The following is a 15,687-nucleotide window of genomic DNA, read 5'->3' on the forward strand; positions in this document are numbered from 1 at the left end:
ACACAGTTCTATCCTTTTTCTCTGGAAACCATTGCTTGTTCTTTTGCTCTGCCATCCCATTTTTCAGTCCCGTGTCTCCTGACAAACCCAGCTGAGGAATCAGTCGTGATCAAACACCCGCAGCGCATCCTGTTTGCGAGTAGCGAGCCCTGAGAGCAGAGCGCAGCACAAGAAGCAGCAGCAGAGCCAGCTGGGCACAGCAGTGTCCTCATGGCCAAGGGCAGGGGCTCTGATTTGTGCTGCCCCCTTTCCGTGCAGCCTCTGACACAGGGCACTCCAGAGCACGGATGGCCCACCTCGATGGCACAGTGTCAGAGCAGGGGGGTTGGCACAGCCTGGCTCTGTTCACTCCTCTCCAGCAGAGCAAGGAGGTGGCTGATTCTTGCCTCAGAAGGGTATCACCCATGGGGTCCTGTGGGGATCAACAGGTTTTCTTCTTTTGCTTTTATAATTATTAAATAGCACTGTGGGCAATAGCACACACGTTACCTTCTGCTTTATCTGTCATTCACGGTTAAACACTCTGACACCTCAAAGATGAAATAAAGCTGACTGAGCAAGACCAAGACTTGCTGCTGTCATCAAGTAACCATGGGCAAAACCTTCTACTTGGCTTTCATTTTTACACCTCTGTGGACTTTGCAGTAGTGGTAAAATAACAAAACAAACCCCTGTGGACCTATGAAGCTCCCTTCCTCAGTCAGAAGCTGCTTGAGACCATAGCTTTGAGCCATGCACAGACAACACTTATTATAAATTGGATAAAAGATTCTGCAACTTGCCTTTTGAAATTCATGCTTCAGGCAATTTTGTCTGTGGTGAAGGAGACAGAATTAAAGCACAAGAAAAAAAAAGTCTGTGAAGCATCGAAACATTTTTTTGAACACGTTACAAGATGGAAATCTAAAGATAATAGATGCAGAGCTGAAGGTTGATCAGTGTATTCTGGGAATTATCCAAAAGTATTACTGAGTGTCCTGTTAGTTTAGTGATACTTCAGTTGGGATATCCATATTCCCCGATGGAAAGCATAGGAATGATGTTTTATCTTTTCTGGCTTCTTTAAACAGAGACATATGAAGCTTCATAGGGAGGTAGTAAAATACAAAAAAATATAATCTGTATGAATTAATAGCATGTTTAAGGTGAAAACTGCCTAATTGATCACTGAAACATAAATATTTCATGTAATTAATGTGCTCTGTCTAAATGCTGATATGAGTAAAGTTGTTCTACATATGAACTGGAGAATGCATGATAGAAACAATCCTAATAAGTGAGGTATGGAAAAGATGCCTTAGACTTTTCCAGCTCTCATTACTGGGACAGAGTGAGATACAGCTGTGAACATAACTGTTTAATGTAACACATTTGAAGATCCTAATCAGCCATTCCATGTGTGCTCTGGGTTTGCCTCAAAGAGATGACAGTAGAAGTCGGGGATGCAAGATCTGTAATCGTGATGTTACTGCCATTCCTTTAACAGAGAAATTAAACAACTTGTTGACTTAAGTAATGATTTAACTAGTTTAGAGACAGCCATGCTATTTTTGAAGGAGAAGTTACGCAAGTTTCATCCTCACTGCTGAACATAGTAAAGTAAATACTACAAATGAGCTTAAACAAATAAAATATGCAATCAAATCAACCTTGGAATGAGGGTCAGAACATACCTGTGTCAATGTGATGGGCAGAGAACTGAGCTCTTCTCCATGGTGTGCCCAGTGTAAGCACAAAAGGCAATGGCCACAAACTGAAATACAGGGAATTCTGTTTAAATGTAAGAGAAATCTTGCATTAAAAAAGCACCAGTTTGCCCTTCTCACCTCATTTGGTGCAGTAGGATTGGGCTGCTACTGGAGAGGTCACTGGCACCTGGCTCCCCTGTCCTTGTAGAGGGGCTCATTCTTCCTGCTCCTAGACTTGATTCCAACTCAGTAGAAGTGAAAGAAAATAATGTTCAGAAAGTGTCGTTTTCCTGACCTGTTTTTTGGTTGGTTGGTTGGTTGGTTTTTGTTTGCTTTTGTTTGGAGTTTTGTTTGTTTGTGGGTTTTATTTGATTATTTTTTTCATGGTATTATGCCCAGAAGGAGAGTTGTTTTGTTTTAACTGAAGAGTTGGGTGTGGGAAATGAAATCAAGTGTTTTAGGAACAGTTTGGAGTGGGGATTAGAGGCAGCAACTTGTGGGTCTGGAAAGTGGAACGATGAAGCTGGTGAACAAGAGTCATGCTGTTTTTCTTAGAGACTTACTGATGTAAACTTCACCTTTGTGTAATGTTTCTTTTGGTTTGTATGCAAAGAGAGATTTTTAGTGGACCCTAAAATTCTATGAGAAAGTAATAACAAGTCTAGCACCCTTTTAACAGGTCAGCTACATAAGAAAGTGAACAAAGTGCATAGAAATGTGGTAGAGGAGAAAAAGGTTGGGAAAAAAGAACCATAAAAGCAGTTGATGGCAGAGGGGGGAAAAAATCAACAGCCTATGACAGTCATGTGAAAAGAATAGTGGTTTTTTTCTTACTTCACTGAGGGTGCATGTTTAGTCTTAACTGCTACTTTCATGCCATTTTTGCAGCTAGATGAGAACCTAAATGTGAACAGGTAAAGGTGGCTGCAAGAGAAACTACTCATCATTGTAATTTTGAGCAATGCTACTTCTTTAATTACTTCTGGATCCTGGCAGTGGCCTTCCTGGGATGATGCCATTCCACCAATGCAGCATTACCAAAACACAGGTTTCGGTTATCCCATCAAAATATAATCCACTTTGCTCTGCCAGGTTTAGTGGTGACACTCTGAGAACTTATTGTCTCAAGCACTTTATTCCTTACGAGATCACCCCATGCTAAATTGATCTTCAATGACTTACTAAGGCAGATAAAAATTAGGAACTTTGATCCTTATCTGTTCTATTACAGTCCTTTCCTTTCTTTATATTATATTATCTTCAAGAGCATAGTTAGTTGCAATATATTCTGAGGTGTGTGATCTGAACATGGAGATGGTTAAAGAGTACTGCAGAAACTTGGTTGCATGGAATTTTAGGATTTGGACATGGATACTGATGGAGCAAACCAGATTTTGCTCTCATTTATCGAAGATGAATTTTTTTGTATGGAGAGCTAGCCATAGGTATTTATACAGGGAATTAAAACCTTGTCTTTCTGCCAGGATATTCTATTATGTGAACTCCTTTGCAAATAATTGCAAAGTCTGAATTCTAAAATTTCAAAGCAGGAGGAGTATTTAAATACAAAAAATAAGGGTACATTCTTCTCTTTGTGTGCTGGTGTGCACACTTATGTACCTTACAGAGAAGTGCAGTACTTCAGAGCTTTGGAACTCCCAAAGCAAGAAAACAATTCCAAGATGTGGTCTGGCATGATGCAAACTATCTCTAAAAAATAGTTTTTGAAATATGCTGGAAGTATTTGTTATTGCTTGTTATTTCTGCTGGGCAAAGGACATGAATCTGCATGTAGTTTGAAAATACTTCTGGGACATTTACTGAATCCCCTTGATAAGCAGATAAGAACAGCCAAATTTCATTGTATCTGCAAGCCCAGTTATTATTGGAGATAATGTTCCCAAGGTGAAGGGAGCACAGTTAAATACACTGTCTGCCCACACACTGTGGACAGGACACGGTATGAATGGAATGAAAGTCTCAAGGGCAGTTGATTGAACATTAGGAAAAGGTTATTTACTGAGAGGGTGGTTGGTCACTGGAACAGGCTCCCCAGGGAAGTCGTCACGACACCAAGCCTATCAGGGTTCAAGGAGTGCTTGGACAATGCCCTGAGCCACCCCAGTGGTTGGGGTTTAGGTAGTCCTGTGAGGAGCAGAGATTTGGGCTTGATAATCTCCATGAGTATCTTCCAACTCAATAAATTCTTTGATTCTAGCACTGTCTCCTGCTTTTACCCTGAAATCCATGTTCCCTCCTGCAACATGATGCAAATAAAGACAGTGGTTATCCTTCACCAAGAGATCATTCTACTTATACGTGCATATCAGTGAAACACCTGCCAAGAGAAAGAATGGAGCAGAGCAAATGCAAGTTATTATTTATTATTAGTAATCTTACCTACCACGTGTAGAATGTTTAATTGAAAAAGTGTTACACGTGTTCTGTGCACAAACATGCGTTCCCATGCTTGGGAGGGTACAGGGAGAGGAGGGTTAGGAGTTATTGTCCTGCCACAGGACTCTGAGCCACGGGTGCCCTCTTTCCACAAAACATGCTCTGTCATTAATGACAGCCACGATAGCTGATCTTAATGTGCCTTCGAGCTGCAATTCTGTCCCACAGCTCTGTGGTGTGGGCTGGGGGAGCGCTTTCCTGGCATTCTGCTTCCTGGAGGATAGAAATGCATTTGGTTTGAAGTAAGCTTTATCTTTGTATGTATAACCAATGTATCAATACAAATATCTGGTTTTGTCATGATGAACTATAGTGTGAAGCGGAGGAAAGAATGTGGTGATAATATAGGTTATTGTTATAGGTTGGATTGCCTTTCCTTCTGATTTTTTGTGTTTTACCAGCTAGACTCTGCTCCTACATTAGAAATTGTCATCTTGTGTTTGGTAAATACCTTTGAACAATGCTCTGTTTTACCATGTTATCTGTAGGATAACGTGAGAAGGTGGCTTGCAGTGCTTCCTGTTGCCCTTTCTGGGTTTTCCATGTTTTTCTGTAATTGTTTCAAAGGAATTTTTCACCTTCTTATCAGCTAAATGCTCATCTCAAATAATAGTATAGCCATCATCTACCTGGCAACAACTTCGTAATGCAGATGCATTACAAAAAGCCTACCAATTATTTGTTCCTTGTTTGGACTTACCCAAATCTAAACGAGACTCTAATTTTTTTATTGAATTTTAACCTTAAAGAGTAGGTGTGAACACTGCCGTGGCACTTTCACCTCTGACCAGCTGGGGACCAGCCTGCTCGGGTAGGGCAGTGCCAGCAAAGGGCTAATTAAAGCCCCACTGCCCTGCACGGGATGCCCGGGGTCACCATCATTAACAGCGGCAGGGAAAAACAAACCGAGCCCCCAAAAGCAGCACCGCGGCCCTGCAGACGAACGGAGGGCGGGCTCGCCCCCGCAGAGGGCAGCATTGAGCAGGGGATGTGCCCGCACGGCTCCCGCACCGCCAGAGCCCAGACCCGGCGCGGCCGCTCCCGCTGCGCGCTCGGTCCGGTCCGGTCCGGCACAGAAAGAAGGGCCCGGGGACACGCGGGAATTGCCGCGTGGTCGGGGGGAGCTGTGCGGGGATCCGGCCGCGGCTCCCGGGCAGCGGGACGAGCCGCGGCCTGGCGGGGCGGGCACGGCCCCGCTCTGCCCGCAGCGGCTCCGCGCCCGGAGCTGCCCCGCCGGGGGCTGCGGGCGGGCGGGCACAGCTCCCCACCCGGCCGGCCGAGCCGCCAGAGTGCGGAGGCCGCGGGCGGCGGGTATAAATAACACGGCGCTGAATGGCGTCTACGCCTCCTTTACTACGCGCCGCGCCCCAGCCCGGCCGTGACGGACGGGCCGCGGCACCAATGGGGGCGCGCTGGCGGCGGCCCCGCGGCCGCGCCGAGGGAGGGCAGGGCGGAGGGCGGGGCGGCGGCGCTGGCCGGGAGCCCGGCGGCGGCTCCGGGGATGGTCCACGCACTGGCGCCGTCACGTGTTGTGCTGCTCGCAGCGAGCCCGAGCCGCGGCGGCGGGCGGAGGGGGCTGGACCGGCGAGCGCGGCCCCCGCCGCCTGTTTTGGTGCGGGGCGCCGGGAAACTCCGCCGAGAAGCCGGCGGAGAAGGAGCGGCCGCGGCGGTGCCCGCTCGCCCGCCGGGCTGGGGCACGGGAGGGGGCCGCGCCGCCGGCCGCTGAGGCGCTACCGCCTGGAATGAAGAGGAGGAGGAGGAAGAGAGAGGATGTTCCTTCGGCACTCGGGCTGCCTCCCCTCCCGCCGCTGCCGGGCTGCGCCGCGTGTGGAAATGGCACTTTCTCTGCCTAACGAGATGGGACTGAATGGGGTCGCCAGCCTCCTCCGCACGCACGAGCGGGAGCAGCAGCCTCGGCGCTGATATTTGGGGGAGGTTGTGTTGGGGGCGCTTTTTTTTTTTTTTTTTTAATTTTTATTTGTTTGTTTTCTCTTTTTTGGGGGGAGGGCGACAGGGGGGAAAGCAGCGTGTATTTTTTTGGGTGCAAACCCCGGACTTTGCAAAACAATCTCCGCCCCCGAGAGGATATTTAATCTGCAACAGAGATCGCTGCTCGCGGAGGCAAACTTGAGCCGGGGAAGGGGAGCAGGGAGCGGAGCAAGGGGACCCCCGCCCCGCTCCCGGCCCCGCCGGAGCCCGAACCCTGCAAGGGAAGATGCGTCTCTCCCGGCAGCTGCTCCTGGGACAAGACTTTCGTCTGGACTGATCGAGGCTGGACTTTTTAAGGACGAGCTTACCCATCTAAGGGCGATTTGGGCATAAACAGCAACACAAACTCTGATTTGGTGCTGGAAGCTGCCTCGGCCACTGAACAGCTGCTCTCGCCCTGCTTCTGTCCCTCCCCCGTCCTGTTCTCGAAAGAGGATCCTGAGCTATTTTGCCGTGGATTTTTTTAAATTTTTTTTTTAATTGTTGTTGCATGAATTTTATTTTAGGTGGTTGCCTTTTACGGCTGGCTTGTCTGTTTTGGGGTCTTGCAGACTGCACGCTGCAGTAGCAGCTCCACCGCCTCTCGTCATGGCTAGCCCCACGGATAATAACGAGGGCTTCTTCTCAGATGTCAGAAAGGTGGGTTACTTGCGCAAACCCAAGAGCATGCATAAACGATTTTTCGTGCTGAGGGCAGCCAGTGAGTCTGGACCCGCCCGGCTGGAGTATTACGAGAATGAGAAGAAATGGAGACACAAGTCAGGGGCCCCCAAGCGCTCTATCCCACTAGAAAGCTGCTTCAACATCAACAAACGGGCTGACTCCAAGAACAAGCACCTGGTGGCCCTCTACACCAAGGACGAGCACTTTGCCATTGCAGCTGACAGCGAGCCTGAACAGGAGAGCTGGTACCAAGCGCTGCTGCAGTTGCACAACAGGGCCAAGGGCCACCACCACCTCCATCACCATCACCACCACCACCACAGCGATGTCACCTTTGGAGGCAGCAGCGTGGGACTGGGGGAAGCAGGTGAGGACAGCTATGGCGAGGTAGCCCCTGGCCCAGCTTTTAAGGAAGTTTGGCAAGTAATTCTGAAGCCCAAGGGCCTAGGCCAGACAAAGAACCTGATTGGCATCTACCGCCTGTGCCTGACTAACAAGACCATCAGCTTTGTGAAGCTGAATTCAGATGCGGCTGCTGTGGTGCTGCAGCTGCTCAATATCCGCCGCTGTGGTCACTCTGAGAACTTCTTCTTCATTGAGGTGGGACGCTCAGCTGTCACTGGGCCCGGTGAGTTCTGGATGCAAGTGGATGACTCAGTGGTGGCGCAGAACATGCATGAAACTATCCTGGAGGCCATGCGAGCCATGAGTGAGGAATTCCGGCCCCGCAGCAAGAGCCAGTCCTCCTCAAACTGTTCCAACCCCATCTCTGTGCCCCTTCGTAGCAGGCACCACGTCAACAACCCTCCACCTAGCCAAGTGGGCCTCAGTCGGCGGTCCAGGACCGAGAGCGTCACGGCCACTTCTCCTGCTGGTGGTGGAGGTACGGGTGGCAAACCCAGCTCTTTCCGGGTTAGAGCGTCGAGCGATGGGGAAGGCACAATGTCAAGACCTGCCTCTGTGGATGGTAGCCCAGTTAGTCCCAGTGCTAACCGGACTCATTCGCATAGACACCGTGGCAACTCCAGGCTCCATCCTCCACTCAACCACAGCCGGTCCATCCCAATGCCTTCCTCGCGCTGCTCTCCTTCAGCCACCAGTCCAGTCAGCCTGTCATCCAGCAGCACGAGTGGCCACGGCTCCACCTCAGACTGCCTGTTTCCACGAAGGTCCAGTGCTTCGGTTTCCGGCTCCCCTAGCGATGGTGGATTTATTTCTTCTGACGAGTACGGTTCCAGCCCATGTGACTTTCGCAGCTCTTTCCGCAGTGTGACCCCCGATTCTTTGGGACACACCCCACCAGCCCGGGGCGACGAAGACCTCAACTACATCTGTATGGGGGGGAAGGCCACCTCCTCTTGCTGCAGCTTGGCAGCCCCCAATGGCCACTTCATCCCACGCACCTGCCACCCACAGCAGCAGCCCCGCTATCCTAGTACACCCTGCTGTCCTCGAGGTGGTAGCGAGGAGGTTGCCGACTTGGAGAAGGCATTCAGGAAGCGGACTCACTCTGCAGGCACTTCGCCCACCATCTCCCACCAGAAGACACCCTCACAGTCTTCAGTGGCCTCCATTGAAGAGTACACGGAGATGCTGCCTTCTTACCCCTGTGGCAGCAGCCGGCTGCCCTCCTACCGCCACTCAGCCTTTGTGCCCACTCACTCTTACCCAGAGGAGTGCCTGGAGATGCACCACCTGGACAGTGGCCATCATCGGACCAACTCCGCCCCTCACACGGATGATGGCTACATGCCCATGTCACCGGGTGTAGCCCCTGTGCCCAGCGGTGGGGCGCCCCCCAAGGGTGGTGACTATATGCCCATGAGCCCTAAAAGTGTGTCGGCTCCGCAGCAGATCATCAACCCTGGCAGGGGGGGCCGCCACCCTCCAGCCACCGTGGACTCCAACGGCTACATGATGATGTCCCCCAGCGGCAGCTACTCCCCCGACAGCAGCTCTGCAGGATACGGCAAGATTTGGACAAACGGTGCCGGCCACCACCCGAAACTTTCGGTGGAGAGCAACGAAGGGAAGCTCCCCTGCGGCGGCAGCGACTACATCAACATGTCCCCAGCCAGCGGCTCCACCACCAGCACCCCGCCTGACTGCTACTTCGGGGGTGCGGGGCAGCCGGGCGTGGAGGAGGCGGCCACCGCAGCGCACCACAAACCCATCTACTCCTACTTCTCGCTGCCGCGCTCCTTTAAGCACGTGCACCGGCGGGGCGGCGGCAGGGTGGCCGAGGAGGGCAGCCCCCAGCCCCGCATCGCGCTCGGCTCCAGCCGCCTCCTCTACGCCGCCGAGGACTCGTCCTCGTCCACCAGCAGCGACAGCCTGGGCGGCGGCGGCGGCCCCGAGGGCGGCCCCCCCCCGCAAGCGCAGCCCCCGCGCAAGGTGGACACGGCCGTGCAGACCAAGGGCCGCCTGGCGCGGCCCACGCGGCTGTCGCTGGGCGGCCCCAAGGCCAGCACCCTGCCCCGGGCCCGCGAGCAGCCCCCGCTGCTGCTGCCGCCGGAGCCCAAGAGCCCGGGCGAGTACGTCAACATCGAGTTCATCGCGGGCGAGAAGCCGCCCTTCCCCTCGGGCGCCCTGGGCATGGCCCTGCCGCCGCCGGGCGGCGAGGCGGCCGAGGAGTACATGAACATGGAGCCGGGCCCCCCGCGGGCTCCCTGCCCGCCCGGCTTCGCCGCGGCGCGGGCGGCCCGGCCCGGCCGGGACTACGTGGCGGTGCAGCGGGGGGGCACCGCGGCCGCCGGGGGCTCCTGCTCGGACTGCGCCGACAGCTCGTCCCCTGGCTCGCCCGCCCGCCCGCTCAGCTACGCCGAGGTGCGGGGGGGCCGCGCCGCCCCCGAGAAGCCCCCGCCGGCGGCGGCCACCGCGCCGTCCCCGGAGCTGCCGCGGCCGCCGGCCGAGCTGTCGGCGGCGCCGCCGCGCTCCTCCTCCCTGCTGGGGGGCCTGGGCGCGGGCAGCGCCTTCACCCGCGTCAGCCTCAGCCCCGGCCGCAACCAGAGCGCCAAGGTGATCCGCGCCGACCCGCAGGGCGGCCGGCGGCGGCACAGCTCCGAGACCTTCTCGTCCACGCCGAGCGCCGCCCGCGGGGCGCCGGGCGGGCTCGGGGCGCCCTTCCCGTGCGGCGGCGCGGGGAGCACCGAGGAGGTGAAGCGGCACAGCTCGGCCTCCTTCGAGAACGTGTGGCTGCGGCCCGGCGCGGGGGAGGCGGCCGCCCGCAGGGAGCCGGGGGGCGCGCCCGCCCTGGAGAACGGGCTCAACTACATCGACCTGGACTTGGTGAGGGACTGCGGCCACCGCCGCCACCACCACCCGCACGGCCCTGCCGAGGCGAAGCAGCCGCTGCCGCCCAAGCCCCCGGGGCAGCCGCGAGGGAGCGGCCACTGCGGCGAGGACCTGAGCGCGTACGCCAGCATCAGCTTCCAGAAGCGGGAGGAGATGTAGGAGCCGGGCGCCTGCCGGGGAAGGTGAGCCGGGACGAGCCGTGGCTCCCTTCAGGGAGTTGATCAGCCCCGGGGGGTGCTGCGGGAGTGCCACGCGTTGGGTTGTTTTCGTTGTGCCTTTTGGCCTCCCCGCAGCGTGTTTTGGTGTCAAAAGCGACCAGAAGCCCGGCATCCCTGCGGGTGTCCAGCTGCTGGCCCGCACCTGCGTGGGCCAGCGGTGCTTCCAAAGCACGCTTGGATGCTCCTGTTCAGCTGGGGATACAATGCCGTGCGGATCGTGTTGCCGCGTTTCTTTACTTTTCAGAAATTAGATGTGCTTCCAAAGTGTGCGGGTGTGAAAGCGAGTTACCTCTGGTTTTGGTCTGGAAACAGGAATCTCCCGTTGTAATCCTAGTTTGGCCAGTAATCACGCTTGTGGCCATGGGTAAAGCAGCGAACCGTGCCAGCACGTGTTCTCCCGTGTGCAGAACACGACTAGCAGCATCTACCTCGCGGGGCCGTGACCAGTTTTAATTCACTTTTGTTGGAAGGTGCTGTGAATTTGAAAACAGCCTTCAAAGTCTTCAGAGCATTGCATCTGTCACTTGTGTTTCAGTCGATAGTAAGTGTGGCTGTCCCACACCCACCACAGTGTTACAAACAGCATAAGAAGTGGGCCTTAAGAACAGTGTCCTTGGCATTGACTGATGTGTTCTGTTTCTTCCTGAAGCTTTTAATTTTTAATTCGGGAAAAACTTCTGTCAGGCTGTTGCACGTTGATTACAGATGTGTAAGATGAGTAGGAGCATTGTTGCAAGCAGTGTGATGTTTCTGTTGGGTGGGAGCTTTATGCAGCACATAACAAATGTATCTTGTTTCGAGCACAGAAAGTGCAGTGCACCTGTGTGAGCCTTTTTGTGAGAAGGGTGAAGAGTGCTTTCACCTTCAGCAGCCGACCAGCACCAGCGGATAGTTATCTAGTTAATCTTGTCACTCGATTTGAGCGAGTGATTGAGGTTTACTACATGCTCAAGCAGCAGCAATCACGGTAGCTTAAGTAGTTACTATGAATACGTGCAGTGACATTGGGGAGATGAATCTCTTACCACTGTTTACATCGTAAGTTTAATAACCTTACTGTTTGTATTGCTTGTTCACTCTGCTCTGCACCACCGAGGGCTGGTGTTGGTACCAAGCCTGGGATTCTATGTTCACCATCTTTAAACGTTGTCCAACCTTATAACCTGAACAAAAGCAAAACAATCTCTTCACATTTGCTACTTAGCACTTGCTGCTGTTGCCCGTTAGAGCAGTGCAGTATTAGGTGTTAGTCTTAGGTGATTACCAGGTCAGTTTCAAAGTTCAGGGTAAGTGCAAATATTGATGGTCTGGTTGAAATGGTAACTGGTAGGAAATGATTATTTTTGTGGCCATGTGATAGGAGTGTGCTGACTGTCACCATGCGTTGCTTGTGGCCAAATGTATACAAACCTACACAGCCACAGCTTTTCTCTGTGCTGGAATGCGCTTGCAAGAACCCATCTAGGCTGTTTTTGAGCTGCCTTACTTTGGTAATTCATATCTGTTTAGGAGAGTGTTGGTGTTCTGAACTCTTCAGGAGGGAATTTGCCAGAGGGTGCAGCAAGTTGTGCAGTAAATAACTTTGGTGGGAGCATCACTGTTCCCTCCTGCTTGTGCTGTGCTGAGGCTGGGGGACAAGTCTGTGTGCAGGGCTGTGAGAAGGCAGGTATGGGGGGGAACAGTGCCATAACTGTTTGCTTCCACAGTTTCTTTTCCCAATTACACTGCTTTCCTTTTGTTTTGGAGAACCTACTTAATTGAACCACGTGTCATCTTTAATATAAAAGCTGTGGCAGTGTTCTCCATGGTGGTGGTAGATAGGTGCCTACTGTGATTGTGCTGTTCAGTGAAAGATTGGGATGTGGAAAACCTAGTATAAGAATCGGCTGAAAAATACCATGCAGATGTTTTTCAGGGCAGCACTGTAAAAAGAAGTGTGTAATAGAGTAATTGCTGTTTGAAGTTGGTTCTTATTTCCCAAAATTAGGATTGGACCGAGCAAGCACAGCTTCTTCTGGGAGGCAGGGAAGGAATCAGGTTGTAATTATATGGGGAGTTTGTAGCCATGGCTGTTCCCTTTCCCTTCCCACTATAAAGCTGTGTTAGTTGCTTGTAGCTTTCTCAGACATTAACCCTTTAGACTCTTATTTCCCAGATTTCTTGCCGTGAACTGAAACTTTCCTTGCAACATCCAGCCCAACTAGCCCATCTGTTGAGCATGTTAAGGGAAGAAACCCAATGATGTTTTGGCTGTGTTGAACAAACAGCTGTTTTTACAGGTGTTTTTTGACCTGTCCTTGTATTTTTTGCTTTGGAGGTGAAACTTAGTTTTGCCAGGGGAGTCGGCCCACATAGGTTATACCTTGGGAAAACGTGCCTGGAGGTGTGTGATGCACAGCACTGCAAGCAGTCAGTTTGCACATGCCTGAAAAAGTTGCTGAGCACCTTCAGCCAAACCCCTGAAGACTCCAGGTGCAGTAGGGGTGCTCCAGTTTCCCAAAAGCTTTGCCTGCTCTTCCCAGCAAGCAGCCAGGCTGTCCAGTCTGGGTCAGCTTCCCCTGTGCTCCTCCTGCCAGGTGAGGCTGTTTGGCTGAGGGTGGGGAGGTTGTGGTTGTTGCTTCTCCTCTTGGTGTCAGAGCAGTGTGAAAGAGGAAGGGAAAGGTACTCGCTGTGTTTGCAGGTACAGCTGAGAGGTGAAAACATCTGGAGCTGGGAAGGGAAGATGAAACTGCAGGGATGGGGAAGGCTGCACTACATACCCTTTCTTTACTCTCTGTCTCTTTCGTGGGTTTTTCTGTACATTTTTAATCTCAGAATTGGCAGAGGGACTCCACATGCTCTTTTTTATTTCTCCTGTCCATAGAGCAGCCTTCCATCCCATCCCAAAGGCCAAAACTGTGTGGATAACTCTTGTGTTATCCATTGTGGAATTTTCTGGTTTTGCAGTCCACAAGACAAGGACCCCAAATGTTGGCTGCTTTACTGCAAGCTAGCTAACTCCTTTCCCATTCCCTGCTCCCCTGTCCTTCCCTGCCAGCTGCCTCAAAGTTCTTCAGGCATTAGATTCTGGAGTATTTTTAACCTCTTTCAAGTGTAGTTGTTCCTCCTAACATTAAGGATACTGGCTGAAATAATCATGTTGTTTCCCAAATTTAATTGAAAACCATTTGTCTTGCACCCACAGCATTCCTCTGCACTCTCCAATCCCATTGCCTTCCCTGTCATAAATTCTTGGCTGTTTCCAAACAGCTGGCCCTGCCCTGGCTCTCTTCTCCCATCCTATTAAAAGTGCAGCAGTTTCAATGCAGTTCTGAATGCTCTCCTGACCAAACATTTACCTCTCCTTCAGACAGCTGGGTACTGTTACGTGTGTCTGGCCTAGCTGGTGACTCTTTGGTGCTTGGATCCTCTGATGAGTGGACTTTTATGCTGTAGCTGGAAGGCCACGTTGCTGCAGTCGCCAGGTCATGCTGGGAAACAGCAGCCTGTGACAGGGGGAAGGGGAGGGGAAAGAGCCCTGCAGCCCTAAGAGGTGTTTTCCTCCTGCTTAGGGTTTTGGATGCCTGGATGTGGTGGGCTGGACGCCACGTGCCCTCCAAAGCCACTGTATCACTCTCCTCCTCAGCTGGGCAGGGGAGAGAAAATACAATAAAAAGCTCAGGAGTCTCGTGAGATAAGGGCAGGGAGAGATCACTCACCACTTACCGTCATGGGCAAAACAGACTGGACTTGAAGAAATCAATTTTATTACCAGTCAAATCAGAGTAGGAGAATAGGAAATAAAAACTGAATCTTCAAATGCCTTCCCCCCACCCCTCCCTTTGTCCTGGGCTTAACTTCACTCCCCATTTCTCTGTCTCCTTCCCCCAGCAGCACAGGGGTATGTGAATGGGGGTTTTGATCAGTTCATCACACTCCTCGGGGGGAGAACTCCTCACACTCCTTCCCTGCTGCAGTGTGGGGTCCTTCCCATGGGACACAGTCCTCCAAAAACTTTTCCAGTGTGAGTCCTTCCTGTGGGCTGCAGTTCTTCACAAACTGCTCCAGCGTGGGTCTCCCATGGGGTCACAAGTCTTGCCAGGAAATCTGCTCCAGCATGGTCTCCTCTCTGCACAGGCTCACAGGTCCTGCCAGGAGCTCCAGTGTGTGTTTCCCTCAGGGTCACAAACTCCTTAGGGCATCCTCCTGTTCCGGTGTGGAGTCCTCCACAGGCTGCAGGTGGATATCTGCTCTGCCATGGACCTCCATAGGTGCTCCATGTGCCTGGAGCACCTCCTCCTGCTTCTGCACTGACCTTGGGGTCTGCAGTGTGGTTTCACATGTCCAGGTGATCTCACATATCCTCACTCCTCTCTCTCTCTGCAGTTGTGCAATCTTTTTTTCCCTTTCCTAAATACGTTACCCCAGAGGTGCTGCCACTGTCAGTGATGGGCTTGGCCTTGTCCAGCAGCAGGTCCTTCTTGGAGCTGTCTGGCACTGGCTCTGTCAGACATGGGGGAAGCTTCCACTATCTTCCCAAAGAAGCCACCACTGTAGCCCCCCAATACCAAAACCCTGGCACAGAAATGCAGTACTGCAGGTGAGCAGATGTTGTGGATCTGCTGTGGGTCCTGCTTTTGGGATTGCTGTGAGAAGGCTCCTCAGATGAGCTGGGTCTTTGAAGATGAACTGCTGATGGCTGTGTTCTGAGCATGTAGTCAAAAGATATTCCAAAAGAGCAAACCATGAGATGTTTGGCCCTGGAGAAGCAGGAAAGGCTGTAGTAGGATAGTACCACGACTCCAGGTACGTGGCTTTGATCTCTGAAGCTTCAAAGCCTCATTTCCATTTGGTTGATGAGTCTGAGAACTCCTGAAAGTTGAGTGCTAATAACACCGAATAGAATATGTGTAGTGTAAGCAAGTGGTAACTTGGCTCACTTGCAGCTTTGATGGTGCCTGTTTTACCCAGTGCCTGGGTGGGTTGGGCTGTTTTGGGATGTAAGAAAATGGAATGCAGTACAATGGGAACGCAGCACAATGGCATCTATACAGTTGTTAGGCCTTTTGCCTGTATCCAGTTAAAGCAAAACACTCTTTAAGGGAAAACTAAATATTTATGTGGGTCTCATGAAAATACACACGATGGTAAACAGAAAAATACTCATGTAGTTCTTGTGTTGTGTACCTAGGTTTTATTTTTGCTAGGACACTACTTGCTTTTTTATATTATTTTTTCGTTAGTTTTAAATAGTTGGGTTCTTTTTCTCAAGTTAAAAAATTTAAGGTGGAACAATAGAAACACAGCAAATCGTAGAACTCTAGAATATTCTGAGTTGGAAAGGACCCACAAGGGTGCCGAAACAAGAGTTGTACAATTAAATTAAGTTTCTAGGGGAA

The 15,687-nt window shown here is 51.9% G+C and overlaps 1 protein-coding gene across 1 annotated transcript in view; it reads left to right on the forward strand.

Annotated features, from left to right (window-relative positions):
• Nucleotides 1-6,156: 6,156 nt before the first annotated feature.
• The window catches only part of IRS1 (insulin receptor substrate 1), a 44,459-nt gene continuing 34,928 nt past the window's right edge, over nucleotides 6,157-15,687 (forward strand). Inside the window, exon 1 of the mRNA XM_050308311.1 lies at nucleotides 6,157-10,273. Coding sequence (XP_050164268.1) covers nucleotides 6,723-10,250 — 3,528 coding nt within the window. The 5' untranslated portion in view covers nucleotides 6,157-6,722 and the 3' untranslated portion in view covers nucleotides 10,251-10,273. The remainder of the gene's footprint in view (nucleotides 10,274-15,687) is intronic.

Source organism: Myiozetetes cayanensis, unplaced genomic scaffold (assembly GCF_022539395.1).
Source record: "Myiozetetes cayanensis isolate MyiCay16 unplaced genomic scaffold, myiCay2020 scf13, whole genome shotgun sequence".
NCBI classification, from domain to species: domain Eukaryota; kingdom Metazoa; phylum Chordata; class Aves; order Passeriformes; family Tyrannidae; genus Myiozetetes; species Myiozetetes cayanensis.